Source organism: Thermothelomyces heterothallicus (genome assembly GCF_042370625.1).
Source record: "Thermothelomyces heterothallicus CBS 202.75 unplaced genomic scaffold P884_scaffold_42, whole genome shotgun sequence".
Classification (NCBI taxonomy): Eukaryota; Fungi; Ascomycota; class Sordariomycetes; order Sordariales; family Chaetomiaceae; genus Thermothelomyces; species Thermothelomyces heterothallicus.
The window spans coordinates 104,362-123,431 of NW_027192603.1; the positions used below are offsets into that span (position 1 = coordinate 104,362).

At 56.9% G+C, this 19,070-nt stretch overlaps 4 protein-coding genes across 4 annotated transcripts; 3 read left to right on the forward strand and 1 right to left on the reverse strand.

Annotated features, from left to right (window-relative positions):
- Window positions 1-13: 13 nt before the first annotated feature.
- P884DRAFT_273400 (cyclin-domain-containing protein) lies at window positions 14-3,343 on the forward strand (the record flags this gene model as incomplete). The annotated part of the gene is made up of 5 exons (XM_069442585.1): window positions 14-35; window positions 85-90; window positions 145-255; window positions 802-839; window positions 1,121-3,343. The coding sequence occupies 5 exons, from the start codon at window positions 14-16 to the stop codon at window positions 3,341-3,343; spliced, it is 2,400 nt and encodes a 799-aa protein (XP_069293462.1).
- Window positions 3,344-5,495: 2,152 nt separating this feature from the next.
- On the reverse strand, window positions 5,496-8,869 carry P884DRAFT_212503 (uncharacterized protein; the record flags this gene model as incomplete). Its single annotated transcript, XM_069439149.1, has 2 exons — window positions 5,496-6,665; window positions 6,797-8,869. 2 exons carry the CDS (start codon window positions 8,867-8,869, stop codon window positions 5,496-5,498), a joined length of 3,243 nt encoding a protein of 1,080 aa, XP_069293463.1.
- A 3,317-nt stretch (window positions 8,870-12,186) lies between these two features.
- On the forward strand, window positions 12,187-14,333 carry P884DRAFT_288201 (NADP-dependent oxidoreductase domain-containing protein). The gene is made up of 6 exons (XM_069443928.1): window positions 12,187-12,476; window positions 12,549-12,673; window positions 12,758-12,912; window positions 12,981-13,120; window positions 13,274-13,336; window positions 13,495-14,333. The coding sequence occupies exons 2-6, from the start codon at window positions 12,583-12,585 to the stop codon at window positions 14,129-14,131; spliced, it is 1,086 nt and encodes a 361-aa protein (XP_069293464.1). The 5' UTR covers window positions 12,187-12,476; window positions 12,549-12,582; the 3' UTR covers window positions 14,132-14,333.
- Window positions 14,334-17,709: 3,376 nt separating this feature from the next.
- On the forward strand, window positions 17,710-18,555 carry P884DRAFT_265240 (chitin synthase III catalytic subunit). The gene has a single exon (XM_069441924.1). It carries the CDS (start codon window positions 17,746-17,748, stop codon window positions 18,469-18,471), a length of 726 nt encoding a protein of 241 aa, XP_069293465.1. The 5' UTR covers window positions 17,710-17,745; the 3' UTR covers window positions 18,472-18,555.
- The last annotated feature ends 515 nt before the right edge of the window (window positions 18,556-19,070 follow it).

Genomic DNA, 19,070 nt, shown 5'->3' on the forward strand with positions numbered 1-19,070 from the left:
GGTTCAGGCCACTATGGGCCGGCTTGGAGCGTCTGGTAGGTCGGGAGTCCTGCAAACGAATCTCGTACTGTAACTACTGTGTAGGTCAAGGTACGTAGAGTACGATGAGGAAAGTACTCTGGTACATGCTCCCTAGTTACCTAGGAACCGGCCTGCAGCAGATGGCGCTGCAAGCACCAAACACGACAAGGCGGCGGCACGGTGGTTCCCACCCCCTTGCACCGCACCCAGACAACGACATCGACCAGGGACAAAGTAAATTACACTAGCAGCATTTGCGTCGACCGGGACTAAGACGCAGCAACACACCCTCCGCAACCGCCTCACATGGATGACCATCGCTATGGAGGTTTTCACTGTATGGGGATCATCCTCCCCGTCCACTGCTGCTCCTCCAGATCTTCCTGTCTCTCGTCATCGTCTTCGCCCTCGCCCAGCTTCCCGCCCCTTCCTCCCCCATAACTATCCCTTCGTGACCTCACCGATCCGATCTTGCCGTGGAGCATTCGTCCGTGACCTCTCGTGGCCACCCCAGTTGCGTGCCCCATTTACGGGTCGCTGGCGGAGACCACCCTGACGGGACATCCAGGCCTTGGGCGACTTCTCTGACCATTGACAAAGGCAACAAAGCCCCCTCCGCGAGGCTCAACGAGACCGTCGCCGCCCGAACTGCTTCACCATTGTTGAGAAGAGAGGACTTGGCCAGCTCACCCCTCCCTCCTCTCCTCGCCGTTGAAACCCGAAAGCCCGTGATGCAAAATCCGGGAATGTTAACGGAAGAAGGAACGATACTCAGTTCAGGGCTCGAGCAATTGAAGGCATTCCAGCTCTGGATCTTAGTGGGTACCTGTTGAACGCTTTGCTTCGTGTACGGAAGGAGCAAGAAAGGCCCCACGTATCTCGAACCCCGAACCGCTTGGAAGGACCTCGGAGACTACGGGCAGGTGCTACTTCCTTTCTGGGCGTCGAGAATCTCAGCTTCGGTATACACGCCAACTCACGGCAACTATTTGCAACTTCTTTTCCCCGTGAGCTTCTCCAGGACCATCAGCCGCCAAGCTCGCATTGTCGCCATCTCCTAACCCTCACTCCCTTTGCCGACTCACTGGACTCCTACCAGCTCCATGAGCTCGGCATCGCTGCGCAGTCCGCCGCTTCGGTCTTGATTCCCCCGTCCGCCAGCGGGTTTCTCTCCGCGGTGCAGCACCCGCGGCAACTCAATTTACTGTTTCCCCGTGGCCGTTGCACGCCACCAACCGACGAGAACATGGGGACTACGTACGAAGTTTCGCACCTCCGCTCATGCGAGAACTATTTTCTCCATCCTCCCTCCTCCTACGTACCATCAATGCCGCAACCCGACCGGCGGCGGTCGGTCTTGAACGAGCGGCCAGTACCAAACGAACAGCTCTTTGACCCGGTTTCGCGATGCTCCGCGTCTCTGCCGAATCCCTCCGAAAGCTCCAAAACCGCAACCTCCTACCGACGACCCGTGCCGCCAGCCGCTCTGGCAGCGACAGGCCCCTCGTCGACGACGATATCGGAACATTCGCAACGGCAAAGCAGCTCGCAGAAACCTAAACAACCAACACCCATCCCTGCCCATTCCCCGTCGCAGAGCCCCGCGAGCTCTAAGATGACGCAGCATAGCATGAGCATTCCGGAGCGGATAAGCGCAAGAGGGGGGAGCATATCTGATTTCATGGCCGAGATAGCTGCGCTCTTTTGGTTTGAGTCGACGAAGCTGCTGGAGAAGCTGGAAACGACTAAGAAGCTCGTTCCCGGCGTGCAAGTCCAGCCGCTTGCGCCGGCCGCCGTCGCAAGCCAACATTTCAAGAAATGGGTTTCATCAGTCTTGACAACGACGCAGGTCACGCAGAATGTCGTGATCCTGGCACTGCTCTATATCCACCGGTTAAAGAAGGCGAATCCCACGGTCAAGGGTCGTCCGGGGAGCGAGTACCGACTGCTGACGGTGGCTTTGATGCTCGGCAACAAGTTTCTGGACGACAATACCTACACGAACAAGACGTGGGCGGATGTGTCGGGCATCTCGGTCAACGAAATTCACGTCATGGAGGTCGAGTTCCTGAGCAACATGCGCTACAGCCTGTTGGTCTCGGCTGAGGAGTGGGAGCAGTGGCTCGAGAAGCTGGCAAGGTTTTGGTCGTACGTCGAACTGGCGCAGCAGGCACAGTCTTCCGCGCCGTCGCCGCTCATGATCCCGTCGCCGACGCACCGGGCCTATGCCTCGCCGCTGCACTCCCCGACCGTACCTTTGACCCCGGGCCTTCAGTCAACGACACATTCGTCCAGTCTCCAATCGCCCAACTTAGGCCCTGCGGCCAACGCGGGCCAGAATTGGACAACATCGCATGGCGGTAGCAACGCGAATTCACCCTTGGCATTGAAGCCTCAGCCGTTCCTGCACCGGAAGCGCAGCTTTCCCGAAGAGAACCAGGCCGAGCATCCGGCCAAGCGGGCGAGTCGGTTACCGGCCGCACAGGGGAATACCTCCTCGCAGGCACCCTTGCAATATTCGTCGAATGGCCTGCAGGCCCAGGTCGGCCTTGCTGGTGCGGGGAGCGTTGCTCCTGTGCAATCTCGTCCCGCGCCTGCCCCGCTGCCTGACCACGGTCGACAGCATGTGCCTAGCTTGACACTGAACACGGCCCAGGCCACCGCGGACGTGCCTGTCACGCAGCCTCAGACCTACACCTCATCGGCGTACACACTTCAGCAGCCTCCTCTGTCCCTGCCACCTCTCGCTTCGGGCGCTCGCGCTATGTCGATGGTGTTCCCAGCCACGACGTATCCGCCGTCGCAACCTGTTCCGGCAAGCGGCGGAGCTGTAACGCCGACAACGAGCTTCCCGCCGATGAGCTACAATACCCCTGCGAAGCGACTGTCGCCTCAGAATACGCTGGCTGCCTACCCCGGCTCTTCTCCGCTTGTCATGGGCAACGGTACCACCAGCGGCCTGCACACGCCCATCTCCCACTCGCCCTCTATCTACCTTCAACAGCGCAACAGCCCGTACAAGCCCGTTCGACACGTCAACACGTTGCTGTACCCACCGCCGTCGGCCTTCCTGCAACAGTACCAGCTGCCGAACCCAGTGCTTCCGAACCAGATGCACTACCAGCCGCTCGGGAAGCGCAACGAGTACCGCACAGGCATCGTCCCAGAGTTTCTTGACAGCGCACACCGGGTAGCTGGTTACCACCAACCCCCGGTCCCGCAGATGCTACCGAACCTTCCTGCGCACTCTCAACAGTCGCGGGCGCAGTATCAACTGCCGCCTGCCGCACGAGCCGGGCCTTCCTATCCGGGACAGTACTAAGCGGTTGGCCGCATTCGCCAACGCGGTTTTATTTTGGTCTTCTTGAGCCCAAGAGCTCAGTTTTGTACTATTATCAGGTGTTTACCTTTTTTTTGGTTTTTCGCGATGATACATTTGCATAGTCGGCGTTACGGTTCGATTTGGCTGCTCTAGGGAGATTCGTGGGCGAGATCATAATCGTATTGAGGTTGACATGAAGTTCATGGGCCAACGGCGTTTGGGACCCCGACGGAATGAGGGGATACATGGCGCTTTGCATTCGGAGGCAGCTGCTACTTCACTGCGGCGGATAGTGATTCCGGGGAAAGTGGATGTTTGGGATGTACTCTTGACAGCTTTGCAGCTGCCGTCTGAGAAAGAATGTTGGCATCTTGTGGCATCAGGCTTTATTTTGCTGGCAACGGAGAGCAGATCGCGGTGTAGGCGAAACAGCACCCCTCTAAATGCTATTAGTAGGGTACAGAGCTTGTCGACGGAAGAGGGAAGGGTAATTAATTAATCCCTAACCGCGCCAGGGCCGGCCGGAAGCGAAGGGGGGGAGCACCTCCCCCACTATGATGATAGCGAGAAAGCCGAAGTTTGCAAATGCCAGAGACGACATGCTCTGCTCAAAGCAGAGTTGACAAGTTGTGGGGCCCCTTTCTCGCCACTTCATGTGTCATCCCCCTTGTAATCAGGCTCATGTTCGCCCTTTGCATGACTTGCACAAGGAGAGAAGGAGAGAAGCCAGAGTAATCCAGGCTCTTGGCGCGGAGAGAGAAGATTCAACACACACAGTTTCAGGCGGAACACGAGTCACACCAGCCGACTTCAGTTTGTGCGTGTTTGTTCCTCGACTGGCTAGCGTGCCACCCGGATATTCAAAACACCTTACCTCTCTGCTTGGGCCTGAGTCTTGGTCGTTTTCGTCTCTTGTCAGTTACACTGCGGAAACAGCTTAAATACCCATGGCCTTGCGTGACTTGTACATACCGTTCTGCCTTCCTGACTTGCCATGTCATGCTCCGAGTCAGATAATTTATTGGTTCAAACCTGCTTACTCACCTTTGCTCCACATCCAATTCAAGAAACTCCCGGAAGTTGGATCACGAAGGGCAAATTGTCGCGGGGTCGGGATGAGCAAGGACGAGCTTCCAGCCTGGAAGTCGGGCCGGCGGCATGATGGAGTGAGTGTCTATTTAATAGTGTGCGGGCGGAATTGGGCGGGAGGAGTTAGTTAACGGTGGTTGCCGACGACGCCGCAACTCCCGGCCACCGCGACTTGCCGAAGAGACCCTTTTAGATCGCCGGACAGGAAGAGGATCAGGAAGCGCCCGAAAAGAAGCCCCGGAGGCTCGGTCTCGGGCAGGACTTTCCATTCCCAAGCCAAACCAAAAGATGTGTAATTACAACAAAACGCAAGACTGCATGCATATGGGGGACCGACATGGGTATGTACACTTACTTCGGTCGCCGGTACTGTTGTTTGTGCCCATTGAAAAGGAAACTATCGTTCTCGTCGTGCTACGCATACGCCGGGTAATTAAGGGTTACATAGATACAAAGCCACCCAACCCCTATAGTCCAAGAAAAAGAAGAAGAAAAAAAACACTGTGGCCACCCACCCCAGAGCCGATCCGTCATCCTCCCGTCCCGTAATGCATGTCATGGAAGTAGGTATGCTCCCCATCGAAACCGATGCAGTCGTTCGCGGTTCGTATGTCCGTTCGTTGAAAGAAACCCTGTTGTCCGCAGCCTGCCTCTATCCCCCAAAGAAGCAATAGAAGAAGAAAAAGGCATATCCAACCGCTATTATAATGAAAATCCTAGGACATCATCCCATCATCAACGCAATATCAGGAACAACACACCGACCATACACCAACACACAGAAGGCATGGTCTGGGAAACCGTGGGACGCCTCTAATAACCCTTGATTGCCTTTTCTTCCCCAAAGTTGCCGGCTTTTTTTTCTCTTCTTTTTCGTTTTTTTTTTGTGATCATTCTTCTTCGTCTCCCAACGGCCACACTCCTTTCAAACCCATAGGCGTCACTGGTGCAGGAGCAATGCCAGCAGAAGATGCGTAACTCCGACCTCAGAGGGAAGGTGGGGAAAAAAGAGAAGGGTGGAGGGGGGGGGGTTGAGGAAAGAGAAAATCATATGTATATATCATCACGCCCGGTCCGCTCTCCGCCTCAGCACGTTCGTCATGTCCAGCCGCACGGTGGGCCGTTCGATCTCGAGGCTGCGGCTGGGCACCAGCCGGCCGCCGGGCGTCCGCGGGTTGGCCACGTTGACGCGCCCGCCCCGGTGCAGTCGCGCGCGGCCGTGCTCCTCGTCGATGCTGTCTTCCGACCCAGACGACTCGGCGTCGGCCGCGTCGTCACCGCCGTCGCCGCCTCCGGGGCAGGGAGCCGGAGCCGGAGCCATTGTCGGCGCTGGCGCTGGCGCTGGCGCTTCTGTCGGAGGCGTCCCGCTCGCCTGGTCGCTCGAATCCATGGAGAGATTCTTGAAGGGGTCAACCTCGTCCCCGACCGTGCCGGTGCTTGTGTCGGCGTGCCAGTCCGCCACCGCTCCGGCTGGTGAAGGTTGCTGCGGTAGCACGGGAGGCGGGGCGGTGGATGCCGTCGACGGCCGTGTGGCCTCGCCGCCAGGGTTGTCGGTGTCCGGGCCGACGGTGTCCACGTCGCTCACGCTCTCGACTCGGTCTGCAGCCTGTTCTTCTCTGCCTGGACATGCTCCCGCGGCGCCGTTGCCCTCATATGCTGCGAGACGGGCAAAGTAATCCGCCAGACCGTCAACGCTCGGGGTGCCGACGATGAGGTCGTACTGCGGCGGAGGTGTCTGCATCGGCAGGGGAGGTGGGGGCTCATCGGCGTCGAAGGCGGGCGGATTGTGAGACGGGTACCGGAGGAGGTGAATCGGGCGGTCCCGCTCTGTCGGGGTGAAGAACGTTTCCGGGCGGGCGTCGCTGGAGGAGACGGTTTGTCGGCCGCTCGGTCGATGGGCGGCTAGCGGCACGCTAGGGAGGCTAGCCGAGCCGTCGAAACACAATCGCCGCCCGCTGGCATTGATGAAGTCTTCCTCGACCAGCGTAAGGGGCCGAGCGAGCGCGGCCGCGCTTGGGTCGAGCGGTTGAGCGTCTGGACAGCCGCACGACATTTGCTGGCGTTGCTCGGGGATCACCGGGGCGCCGCTGCCGCTATACCGGGGGAGTGCCGTGTTGGCCTGCGTCGCGCGGCAGTTGAGGACTGTGAATGGGCTGTCGATGCTGATCTCGAAATGCCGCCGGCGTTTCCCTGTTGGATCGTCCGAGTCCGACCGAGAGATGCGCATGACGACCTAAGTAAGTACTAGTGTTAGCCTCTAATGCTCCGGGCGTCCGTCACTTGGGGTAGTGGCGCAGTGTTTTTGGCCCGGGGCCCCCGGGGTTGGGGGGGGGGGGAGGGAGAGAGGGGGGTTGGCGCTTTTACCTTAATCCAGTGGAAGACGTTCACATTCTTCCAGCTGCAGTCCGGATGCAGACGCAAGAGCTTATCGCGCGCCATCATGTCGCAGGTCGGGAGCTGGACGTTCATCTCGATCTCGGTGCTGCCCCAGAAGCTCTCGAGCCCGAGATCGAGGTCGCCCAGCAGGTTGTCGCTGGGCTCCGGCAATGGCTCCGGGGATCCGCGGTTCCACGACGCGTCCCTCATCCTGCGGCGCGCAGCCGTCATCCGAGCCTCCTCTCGCTGTTCGGGTGAGAGTTCGCCGCCGAAAACCACGCGAACGTCGCTTGCGGAGAAGCGCTCGTCTAGCGGCTTTCCGGCCGCCTTCTCCAGGAGCAGAATCTTGCGGCCGGCATCTTTTCGCGTCACGCGGCGGTCGTTGGTCCAGTATTCGATATTTTCGGTAACGAACACCCTGATCCTGTGGACCTGCACCTTGGCGAGCGGCGTGAGCTTGAAGGCGATGGGTATCTTGGCGCCGATGGGAAAGCTCTTGCCTGAGATGACAATGTCGTAGTGCAGCTGGTCCTCCCAGAGACGGCTGATGGAGATGGGCTCGACCGCCTCGAGCGACATCTGGTCCGGCAAGCGAACGATGGACACCTCCCTTGAGCCGTGAAGGTTCGGCTTGAAGGCGCCCGCGCGCTCCACGGTCATCTCCAGGTCCCACCGAACGGACCCGAACGGGAGCCTCGCCGTCTCGAGCTGGCTGTGGTCGATGGGCAGTTCGAACGAGTACTCGTAGGTTCCGGGGCGGAAGATCTTGTACCCTTTTGCGTGAACATGGTTGATGTGCGGAGAATCGGCCTTGCCGAAGCTCCGCGAGTTGACGGATTGAAGCGAGAGCCGCTTCAGCTCCTTGGCGGTCAGGGTACTGCCGCGGCCCTTGCCGGGTATCGGGAGAGATCCGCTGGTGACAGTCGAGTGTCGCGAGCCCATGGGGCTTGCGTTCTCGAGGGTGTAGGTACACTGGCTGCCGTACTCGGTGTCCCACATGCCCTCGTGCATGGCGTGGAAGAAGACCAGGGACTGAGCGCGTAGGGTCGTCTCTTCAAACACCTCTGACTTGGACGGAGGTATACCTTCGGGCCATTCGGTTCTCGCCTTGCCAACCAGCCTCAAGGTGATAGACTTGATCTTGACATTCTTGGAGACGTTTAGCTGCAGCTTCCCGCGTAGCAGGGCGCTGGTGCTCTGAATGCTGCGGCGCGTGTGGCGGTCGTGGTCGAAGCCGCTCAGGAAGACGTTGGGCTCGGCCAGCAGGATGGAACATGACACGCCACTGCCGGACGCGACCGGCTTCTGGACTTCGCAAGCGGATGAGCGCATCATGCTCTTAGAGGACCGGATCGACATGATGGTGTTCCGGTTCGCCGGCATCACGGCCGTTGTGATTGCTGCTTGGGGCCGGGGCACTGTAACGGCGGTCATGCTGGCCGGTGCGGGATCCGGCTCACCGGCAAGGATGGGCTCAGAGGTGGCCGGTTCGAGACGGGAAAGTCTCCAAGCAAAGCTGATGAAGCTTGACGGACGAGACCGGAGGGTGTTCCCGGTCGGGCGAGCGGAGACGGCGGACGGTGGTTTCGGCGTGATGGAGAAGGCGGCAGCAATTTTGTCGACCACCCTGCCAAATCTGCCGCTGCCGGACGAAAGTGACCGCAAAGACCGCCTCTTCTGTTGCTTCTCGCTGTTTTCCTTGTCGGCTCGTCTCCTCTCCTTCTCTTGTCTCTCCCTCTCCTTTTCTCCCTTCTTCCTCTGCTTCGCTTCCTCCTTCTCTCTCTTCCTCCTCTTCCTCTTCTCCTGTCTCGCAGCCGTGCCTCTCGACGTCTTTGGCAATCGCAGATCGGGCGGCACAAAGCCTGGTGGGTACGATACGATGTGAATGGAGTGTGGACGTCGCTGGCGGGGCTGGATCAGCGCGGCCGGGAAGTGATCGGGATCGAGACGGCGCCCGTGGTCGGCCTGTCGTCTCGGATAATAATACACGGTGCTGTGGGCAGAGCGACAGTATGGCTCTCGAGGCACCTGGAAGTCGTGTTCGGGACCTGCAGACGGCATGGCGACGCGGTTAGCAGCGGAAGCGCGGAAGGAAGAGCGGCATGCTGGTCGGAGCGGCGGCGGCGGCGAAGGGGAAGGGGCGGCATCGCTGCATCAGGGCCGCTGCATCGGGAGCTAGGCAAGGCAAAGGAAAAGCGAACAAGAAGGCACAGATAGTAGGCATGTAATTAGAAGGAACAGAGAAATGGAATCGAGGCGGAGGGGGAGACGGGCACCCAACGATCAACACGCAGCAGCCGTGCATAAAGAAGCTCGACTCGTCCTCGACATCCAACAGGCCGAGCCCCGGAGGCGCGGGCGTTGGCGGGGAGCGGAGACGGGCTGGAAGTGCATGGTCCGAGACGGTCTGATGTTGACGTGAGATGGTGTCGATACAATGCGCCGACTCGTTTCTTAGCGGGGTGCCCATTGGTGCGCACGTTCTGCTCGGTGGGCCGAACTCTGGCGATGCTCCAAACCGCCGCGCCAGGGCGGGACAGCCATGCCGGGACAGCCATGCCGGGACAGCCATGCCGGGACAGCCATGCCGGCAGTTTGCGGGCGCCCAAAGCGTCCGAGAAGCATGGTCATGGAGAATTAAGGGTAGGGTAAACAAGGGTGGTGGATGTTTGTTTGCGACACCGATTCTTTTGGAGGGGATGGGTGTGCTCAAGCAGCACTCCAAGCCAGCAGCACCTTGACGTACCTTAGGTGCCTGAATCAGAGCATCCCCATTATGATCAGTCAGGCACAGGGGGGTTTGCAGAATGGCGGGCTATGTGAATGTTCTCGCCGAGCTCCCCCCGTCGTCCCGTGTTTGTTATTCTTGGCTTCGAGGCAGCGCCGGGCCACGTATCGTCGTCGACGGGCTGACAGACGCAGCGGTGTCGAGCCTAGAACAAAGGTGTGCGGGAAGGGAATGCGTGGTGTGTTCCTCGGCGCCCACCGAGGTATAATATCAAAGAGAACCAACGCAACGCCGCCGAGGTCACGGTCGACGGTTCGGGTCGTTTTGCTGTGCCAGTTCGATGCGGCGCAGAAAGATCTGGTATGTAGCGCCACACCCTTAACGCTTCCGCTCGCGGCGTGCCGGATGCGTTGGAATCGTGGGCGTCTCGGCGTCTCTTTGCTCTTTGTTCGGTCGGTCCGCGCTGGAGCCGTCACCAGCGGGCGGCGGCCAAGTTGGCTTTAAACGACCAGAACCGCACGATTGGTGCGTCTGAGTAGTGCTTTCCCGGGGTCGCCAGTGCAGCTGTGCTCTGGCGGAGAGGGAATAAGCACTTGGGGAAGGAAGGGCAGCGATATTTCCGCGCAACGGGTGCGGTACGTTAGTAGGCCAACAAACTAACTAAATGCGGTCATGATGAAAAGGGAAAGTACGGGATTCTAGATGCGAGAGATCGGTACCATTACGCGAGGACAGCACAGTGGATGCCCCGGGACACCGAGTCTCCCGGAAGCAGGGTCTCTCGGCTTCCAGGAACCTGGAATGGTGAAGATGGCGATTCGAACGCCATCCAGGATCCGCAGCTCCATCGGAGCGATGATGTAGTTTGAACAGGCGAGCCCTTGCTCGTACCATCGCGCTTCGAGAAAGTCGAGAAAGTGTGGTGGGGCAGCTGGAGGCGGCCAATGACCCGGTGCTGGCCCATGACCCATTGAATGTTCCACAGGACCACAAGACCCCTCCAATGCTCTTTCTTTCGGTAACATACCACAGTAATTACATTATCCGTATTGATTTGTCACCCTTGAAGCGCCATGCCGTTGGGCAACAGGTGGAAGCCTCCTTATCGAGACATAAAGGAACATCATTTTGACTGACGCGGCCCTGACCTGCTCACGAAGTGCAGAGAATCGGTAATTATTACAAACTAACCAATGAAATACACCCGCTCCCAACTGCGCCGCGTGACCAGCGCGGGTCGACCGTGTACTGTGTGTGGTATTGGTATGTGCGAAGTTCTCGGGCGAAACGCGGTCGACTTGTCAGATGCGCCAACTTCAAGGCGCAGCAGCAATGCCAAGGGCGCCAGCAATACGACCAGACTTTGGTTTCTTGACGAATCATTTCGCCCAATCTGGTTCTGGACTTTTGCCCCGGGCTACGCCCAAGAAGTGGGCTGTACGGAGTACGTTCCTGACTTTAATTCGAAACTCCGCACATGTGATATTCCGTACAATAAACATTCCGTGCATGTGCTGGGATCGAAGATGCATAATCCGTACACTACCTGTCCTGTCCTGTCTCAAAAGATAAAGCAAATAACAAATTCTTTCTCGTCGGCTCTAAAACGTTGTCGGCTTCTATGAAGACAGTATCTCGATTCATCTGTCAACAGCGTTGTTATCAGGCGGACCAATATCTATGTTGAGTACTTGAGTCCTGCGGGCCAAGCTCGGCAATCTGCAACCGTTGGTTGATAGTGTAGTTAAGCGGGGAGTTGCAAAACCGCCGCAGTGGGGTACGTCATCGGTGGGGCTACATCCTCGTCGCTTCAAGTTCGAAAGCTTTTTTTTTTTTTTTTTTTTTTTTTTTTTTTTTTGAGTCTGTGTTAAGAGATCAAGTTCTACACTCAAAGCATGAAGCCGAAATCTAAGCACCACTCGTGCTTGACCACCCTGACCATTCGCTAAACTTTGGGATGAATCTCGAAATGAGAACATTGCAATGTTTGGAGGTTTCCAGAGGCACTCCACGCCATAATTACACAAGAGCGAGGGAACTTGAACCATGCTCTCGGAACACCGATCTACCTGCCTTAGGACTGGACTTTGCTTTGCACAACATCACCATGCACATACTCACCGACGTCAAGGTTTTCAAGCTGGCTGACTATCTGCCAGAATTAGAGAACCGACTACATGGCCGTCTATGCGCTAGAATTTTTTTTTTATTCCGCGAAGCTTGGGTTGCAATCACCAGGTAATTTGGTTATACCGGTGCCTCTACTGCTTTCAGCCAGATCACCCTTCATAAAACAGCGTTGGCATACCATGAGGATAGCGTGCATGCCTGTGGACTTCTCAGATGTCTCACCAACCCGAACGCTGTAGTTATGGAGCGCTTTGCAGAGTACTCCGTACTTTGATCATGGAGTCGGGCGAACTGGCGTTGCCGATGAGCAGGCCCGATCTCCATCGCCAGGGGTCTCGGCACTTCGCACCGGCATTAAGGATGTCGGGGTGCGGATCCCGCATAACCACAACATACTCAAGGGACCCACGAGGGTATGCAACGCCTGACAAACGGCGTTGGGGATTAAGGGATTAGCGAAAGACCAGCAAGGAACAAGATGATCTCCGTTTTTATTGGTACTTTCGCGACGCGAGTCTTACTAGTTATGGGCGATCGATCGGGACTCGATCTCCGGGCGTGAACATCGGACCCAATGCTCCCCAAATATGTACGGATTAATTAAATACGTTACGTTGAACCCCACCATCGCGGTGCGGATTCTGGTAGCACTTGTTGGGGGAACGTCTTGATGCCTTAAGGTAAACGGTTCCTAACCTTCTTGAATTAATTATCTCCAGACTTCAACGTGACGCATGCTGAGACGACTTAAGAATTCGGTTACGAAACGCGTCTTCTGCTTTAACTAATACCTATTTTCACAAGGTTCTAGTGAGTTTATCATGGTCGATAGTTCAGCAACATATCGAGCGAGTTGCTCACGACCCGGATTCCCTTGATTAGGTGGTCTTTTCACTTCTTCTTCTTTTCTAAGACCATGTCAACGTCGAGCAAGGTCCCCACCCGCCAGCTCGGACGGGACGGTCCTATCATTCCGATTCTAGGCCTCGGCCTAATGGGCCTCAGCTGTGAGTCCCCCGTTATGCGGCACAGCACAGTTAGCACATACATCACGTCCAAATGACAGGAAGCCGCTAACGGCTCCCGGGCAGCCTTCTACGGGACCCCTCCCCCGGACGAGGAGCGCTTCAAGCTCTTGGACCGCGCCCACGAGCTGGGATGTGTGCACTGGGACTCGGCTGCCCTGTACGGGGACAGCGAGGAGCTGCTTGGGAAGTGGTTCGAGCGGACCGGGAAGCGGAAAGACGTGCGGTCGCTCCCTATGGAAGCCCCAGAGTCTGCGCTTGTATGGAGAGGTACTGACGCGAGTTGCAGATCTTCCTTGCCACCAAATTTGGCACCTCGGTCACGCCCGACGGCGGACGCGAGATCAGGAATGACCCGGAGTTCATCCGCGATGCCGTCAAGACGGCGTTGAGGCGTCTCAAGACGGACTACATCGATCTGCTGTACTGGTGAGTTCTGAGTTCCTGGTCGCTTCCTACTCTGGCTTTGGGTACCTCCTTAATTACCCCTGGTACCCTGAACAAACCGGCCATGAATGAGGGAACGGGAGAAGACGTGCCCGGATTGAGGATGAGATGCTAATGAGGGGGGAAACACATTAGCCACCGCATTAGCGGCAAGACCCCGATCGAGGACATTGTCGAGACAATGAAGGAATTCGTCGAGTGCGCCCCTCCCTCCGCCCTCGTTTCGCTTCTTGCCTTTCGGTTCCTCCCACTCCCACCCACCACCAAACCCACCTACCTACCCCTTTCTCTCGTTTCCCTGTCCCTTCTCGCACTTAACCTTGGCCCCTCCACCACACGCTGACGACGCAACATAGATCCGGCCAGGTGCGGTACCTCGGGCTCTCCGAGTGCGGCGCCGACACGCTCCGCCGGGCGGTCCGCGTGCACCCGATCCACGCGTACCAGATCGAATACAGCCCGTTCACGCTCGACATCGAGCGCCCCGGCTCGGGCGGCGGCGTGGACGATACCCTGGCGCGCACGTGCCGCGACCTGGGCATCGCCATTGTCGCCTACTCCCCTCTCGGGCGGGGGGTGCTGACGGGCCGGCACGCCTCGGCCGACGAGTTCCGCGCGGAGCTCGAGGAGAACGACTTCCGCCGGCTGGTGCCGCGCTTCTCGGCCGACAACCTGCCGCACAACATGCGGCTCGCCGAGGTGTTCAAGGAGCGGGCGGCCGCGGCCGCGGCGCGCAAGGGGGAGGAGGGGTGCACGCCGGCGCAGCTGGCCCTGGCGTGGCTCATGAAGCAGGACGGCGTGTTCCCCATCCCGGGGACGAAGAGGATCGCGTTCCTGGAGGAGAACGTCGGGGCGAACGCCGTCTTCGAGCGCATGACGGACGACGACGAGAGGGAGATCCGGGCGGCCGTCGAGGGCGCCGAGGTCCGCGGGACGCGCTACCCGGAGGCCATGATGGGCGGGCTGGTAAAGGACACGCCGCCGAGACGGTGATTGATATGAAGTGATGGGTGACGTGATGGCACCGAGTCGAGCAAGACTGATCTCCGTGATCTCTCGGACTTGTCGCTCATGATCGCCGTTCTTTCGTCTCTCCTCTTCTTCGGTGCCTAATAATATAGTTAGGGAACCAATCGCGCAGTGCCTCCTTGCAGGATGTATCTTGTGCACGCCCGATGACTTGTCTTGTCTGTGGCTAATTAGAATTTGACTCTCATGTCAGTCGTAGATTATCGGGACACCCAGCTCCCCAAAATCGGTCGTGGTGGGCTTGTCATGGCTCATGGCTAAGTTGGAGTCAGAGCTACAGTCCCTTTAACTGAGGATAGCAACCTAGATGCGTGTCTGTCGATGGGGGTTGGGGCACTGCTAACTCATTCTCTGTTCCTTATTTCAAAAGGACCCTCTTTGCACTCGTGGTCTTCCGGGGACGCAGTTGACAGCGAGGAAGCCATCAAGTGTTGCCCAGCTACAGGGCATTGACTGCCTCATCGCGACTTTCCCCCTTGGATAAGGTCAACGAAACTTTCGGTACGGACGCGCGAATGCATTACCTCTGGCACATAACTAACGTCATCTCATGGCAGACGCCATGCTCAGTGGCAAGTTCGCTTCAAGGCAGTCATCTCTTGGGACTGGGCAAATCCTCTCGCTGGATTCGGAACCACCGGATGGTGAGACCAACCGGGACACGTGTATCAGACCCCTCTGTCTCGGGATGCCCACGCTTACAGCTGGTTCTTTTCACACTTCCTTGAACGTATGCTACCAACTTATACGTCGTAAGCGTGTGGGAGTACGAGGAATGAGCTCTACAAGGAGATGCTTGAGCATGCCATATAGGTCTAAGAAACGGAGCCACAGTTATTTCGCCGCATGAAAGCGCTGTACAAAACGAATCATAACATCTTGTAATTATCTTACTCGAGAACCAGGTTTCTGCATGAGTTCATATTGAGAATAATTAGCATATGCCGTTCGTACCCTGCTAAACGATAATTAGCTGATCGTCTAACTTTGAGTTTTGATTATAAACGGGGAGCTAACTTTTCCCCCTCCTAAGCTTGATTAATAATTATTATAGAGACTCGAGATCCCCATGCAAGTGGCCAACTTCTTGACTTAGCGGCATCGACGTATCCGCGCCATTCTGTTTAACTTTGAAAATACCCGCCGTATCCGCACACTCCGCACGCCATGCTGTTTGATCCTAGGAGCTTACCTTTGTCGTCTATCAGTGGTCTTTCTACCACATCACTCTTCTACCTAGCTACCAAGAGGCAACTGCAGGCCGCTCGGCTTATAATATTGTCGATGTTGCAACTTGCCGGCGCCATGGTTACTCTTGAAAACATCACAGATGCCCTGAATATGTGATTAGTGAAGCTGTTTCCTCTCCAGCCTTCTCGATCATCTTCATCTTCTCCGGCGCCTGTGCGAGTGGCGTTCTCCAATATGCCAAGTATTGTTTGGGCTGTACCGCGACAGGGCGATTCAATTTTAATTCGCGGCAAATTCGTATCCCTTCGCAAATGGACAAGCCTTCAAGGAACCCATGCCCGACGTTGCTGGCGAAGATTTAAAATATTCCCTTTGATTACTCTTCTTCCTGTTTGAGCTCAAGACCTCTGTCCTACTACCGCCACGGCCATTAATCAGATATAGAGAAAAACCCGTTAGGGTAGGGTAACCGAGGTATTAATACGTGCCTTGTCTGGGAAGGGCCGTCGAGTTGTGTTCAGGTCCGTCCTTATGGTCGGTTCTAAGAGAACGCGAAATGAGGGATTTGGATGGTCGCAGGCCGGAAATGTGAAGAAAACTAGGACGCCTGAGAAAAGCAATGGGCATTCATTAGTTAATAGCGATGATCCTTAACTTGGTAGTTTTATTGTTTGACCGCCACCTCGTCTGCCCTCGCTTGCTGTTCTTCCTCCTCCAGCAGACAATGGTACCCAAGTCCTTGCTGAGTTCACGTTTGACCACATTCAGTCCTTTGCATACCTCGTCAATCTCAGCTAATTAGTGGGAGCCTTGCCAAAGGTGCCTAGCTTTTCTTGTCACCAAGGGGGTCGATGAGACGTTTGATTTGGCAACGACGATGAGATGCAAGTTCTTGAGCTAGATTTTGTGTTGCTACACTCCAGACGAAGTACTTGTAGATTGACATTTTAGGCCGGGTAATTCGGGTTAGTGTACGGATTAACTACTAGGAAAGTGGTGTCGAAAATGCTTTGGGGCCGCTCAACAAGGTGAAAAATTCAGAATACGAGACTGAGTCACTTGGGGAGGCTGCTTGGCGCCCTCGGAAATTACGAGTAGCAGACGATCATCTTAAGGCAGGAGCTCTGAAACCTACGCAAAAGAGCTGGCTCGAATTTTTGAATACATTCGTGTGCAGGAGACATCAGAACTAGAGTCTGCTATTCCTGGCACGTGGTAGAAGACAAGAACGCCTTCCAAGGAATGTAATCCGTATGCAGTCACTGCATAGACTCAGCAACGGAATCGGAAAGCAGGAACGACAATATGCCGATGGTAGGGAGCTAAGCCGTATCAGGCTATTTAGACGAAACAGATTCGATCCGTCAGATGCCCTGCTTGCCGAACCTGCTTCTGCAGGCGGCCAAGAGCGGGGCACAGAAGGTGCTGGCGACTGGCTTGCGCAGTGCCAACGCTTTGAACCCTGGCTTGGGCGGGCTCCGCCGCTCCCCTTTTTCCACAGCAACGAACCCCCTTCGTTCCCGAAGCCTCGATTCTGCCGCACACCAACCGCGGAGCAACCAAACGACGGGCGCCGGGATCACGCCCAAAACAGCCCCAAGCTCGATGACGGACTCGTGCCGCCCAGTCTCTCGTTGATGTATCCATCCCACTTTCGTTCACCCCCCACCTTCGCTCTATAATACTTCTTTTGCCGTTGACACGGCTCACCACGCACCACGGCCCGACCGTTGAGGAACTAATCGTGCCACCTCGTCTCTTCTCGCATCCTTGCATCGTCGTATCGTCATATCATCACATCCTCGCGCCATCGCACTATCCCGAGACCCTTTAGACCTCCGAGTCTTTCTACTCAAGTGTTTTTTTTTTTTTTTCGCCTCTTGCTGCCGCCGGAACGGGACAGCTGCCGCCGACATCAGGTCCGGTTGCGGTCCTTGCAGGCTTTCCTCCGACTACTACCCCTCCCGCGAAGAAACTACCCTTCGGTTCGAGTCGCCGAACGGCGGGGGCCCTGACCGGCCTCAACCTCCGCAACCATGGGCTTCGGAGATTTCGACAGCATCTGCCGCATGGCACCACTCCCGCTATGCTCGTCCATCGGCCCGATAACATCTATCGCGAGCGGCGTGGGGATAGAGCCGGACTGTTACGCGCGCAACATTGAGGTGGCCAACACCATGATCTTTCAAGGCGCCGCGAGCGCCATGCACATCGTGGCGCTGGTCATGACCGTCGTCATGGTGCTGCACGTACGGGGAAAGTTCACGGCAGTTGGTAAGGCAAAACCGGGCGCCTGTCGGGCGTGCCGTTGACAGACACACACGTACTGACCGGGCTTCCGTTTTCTCGCAGGCCGAAAGGAGATCCTTACCTTCTTCTACCTCTACATGCTCCTCACCTTCCTCTCCCTCTGCGTCGACGCCGGCGTAGTACCACCGGGCTCGGGGCCCTATCCCTATTTCGTCGCCGTCCAGGCCGGGCTCAGCTCGGCGCTGGTGACCTGCTTGATGATCAACGGCTTCGTCGGCTTTCAGCTGTACGAAGACGGCACGCCGCTCTCGCTCTGGATGCTGCGGTTCTGCTCCGCCGCGGCCTTCGTCATCTCGTTCCTCGTGGCCCTGGCGACCTTCAAGACGTGGGCCGGGCTGGGTCCTACCAAGACGGTCGGGCTGTTTGTGGTGCTGTACCTACTGAATGCGGTGCAGCTGTTCGTGTACGTGGTCCTGCAGATCCTCCTCGTGACGCGCACGCTGCAGGACCGCTGGCCTCTGGGCGACATCGCCTTTGGTGTTTTCTTCTTCGTCGCCGGCCAGGTCATCCTGTACGCCGCCAGCTCGCCCATCTGCAACGCCGTGAGCCACTACCTGGACGGCCTCTTCTTCGCCACGACGTGCAACCTGCTCGCCGTCATGATGGTGTACAAGTATTGGGACTCGATCACTAAGGAGGATCTGGAGTTCTCGGTCGGCACCCGCATGAACAATTGGGAGGTTAAGGACCTGCTCCCCGAGGAAGACCGCCGGGCCACCATGTACCACGACGACCCGTACGGCCAATCAACGGCCTATGACACCCCATTTTCGCCCACTTCGAATAGGTATTCGAGGTACTAAGTCTTTTGAACCAAACTTCGGTCCTGAATGGTTTGGGGGCCAGCGGCAAATGGTGGTGGTTGCCGCTGTGCCGCACCCCCCCCCCCCCCCCCGGCGTAGGAATGCGATGCAGTGCAATGACCATGTTCTATTTTTATTTCATCAGCATCAGCGTGTTGGCTGTTTTCTTTCTGGCGTTGGGGTGGTTTTCTGAAGGGGAAACGAATGGTTCACGGGACAAAGTAGTGGTTGGTTGGTTTTAATTAGCTAATAGGTGACGAGGGGGAGAGAAGTGCCGGTTTATGGTGTAGAGTGGTGGTACTCGACTTCCTTTCCTTGTGGTCTATTGCTGCTTGGACGCAATCTTCTACGACTTTTTTTCTTTAATTCAATACAGCCGTATTCACCAGTTAGCTTACCCTAATATTCTCACTGCTGTCATGGGACTGTCTGTGTCAGCGGGGCGAAGCAGCGATTCATGACATGAACTTGCGAATGGAACCCCATGCAAGGTTGTGGCTATTTTTGTGTTGCGCTTGTTGGAACGGGCACCAATTCCACGTTAACATGGCTGGCCCAACCAGGCAGTGTTCAGTTTAGATGCAGCCAATAGCAAAAGA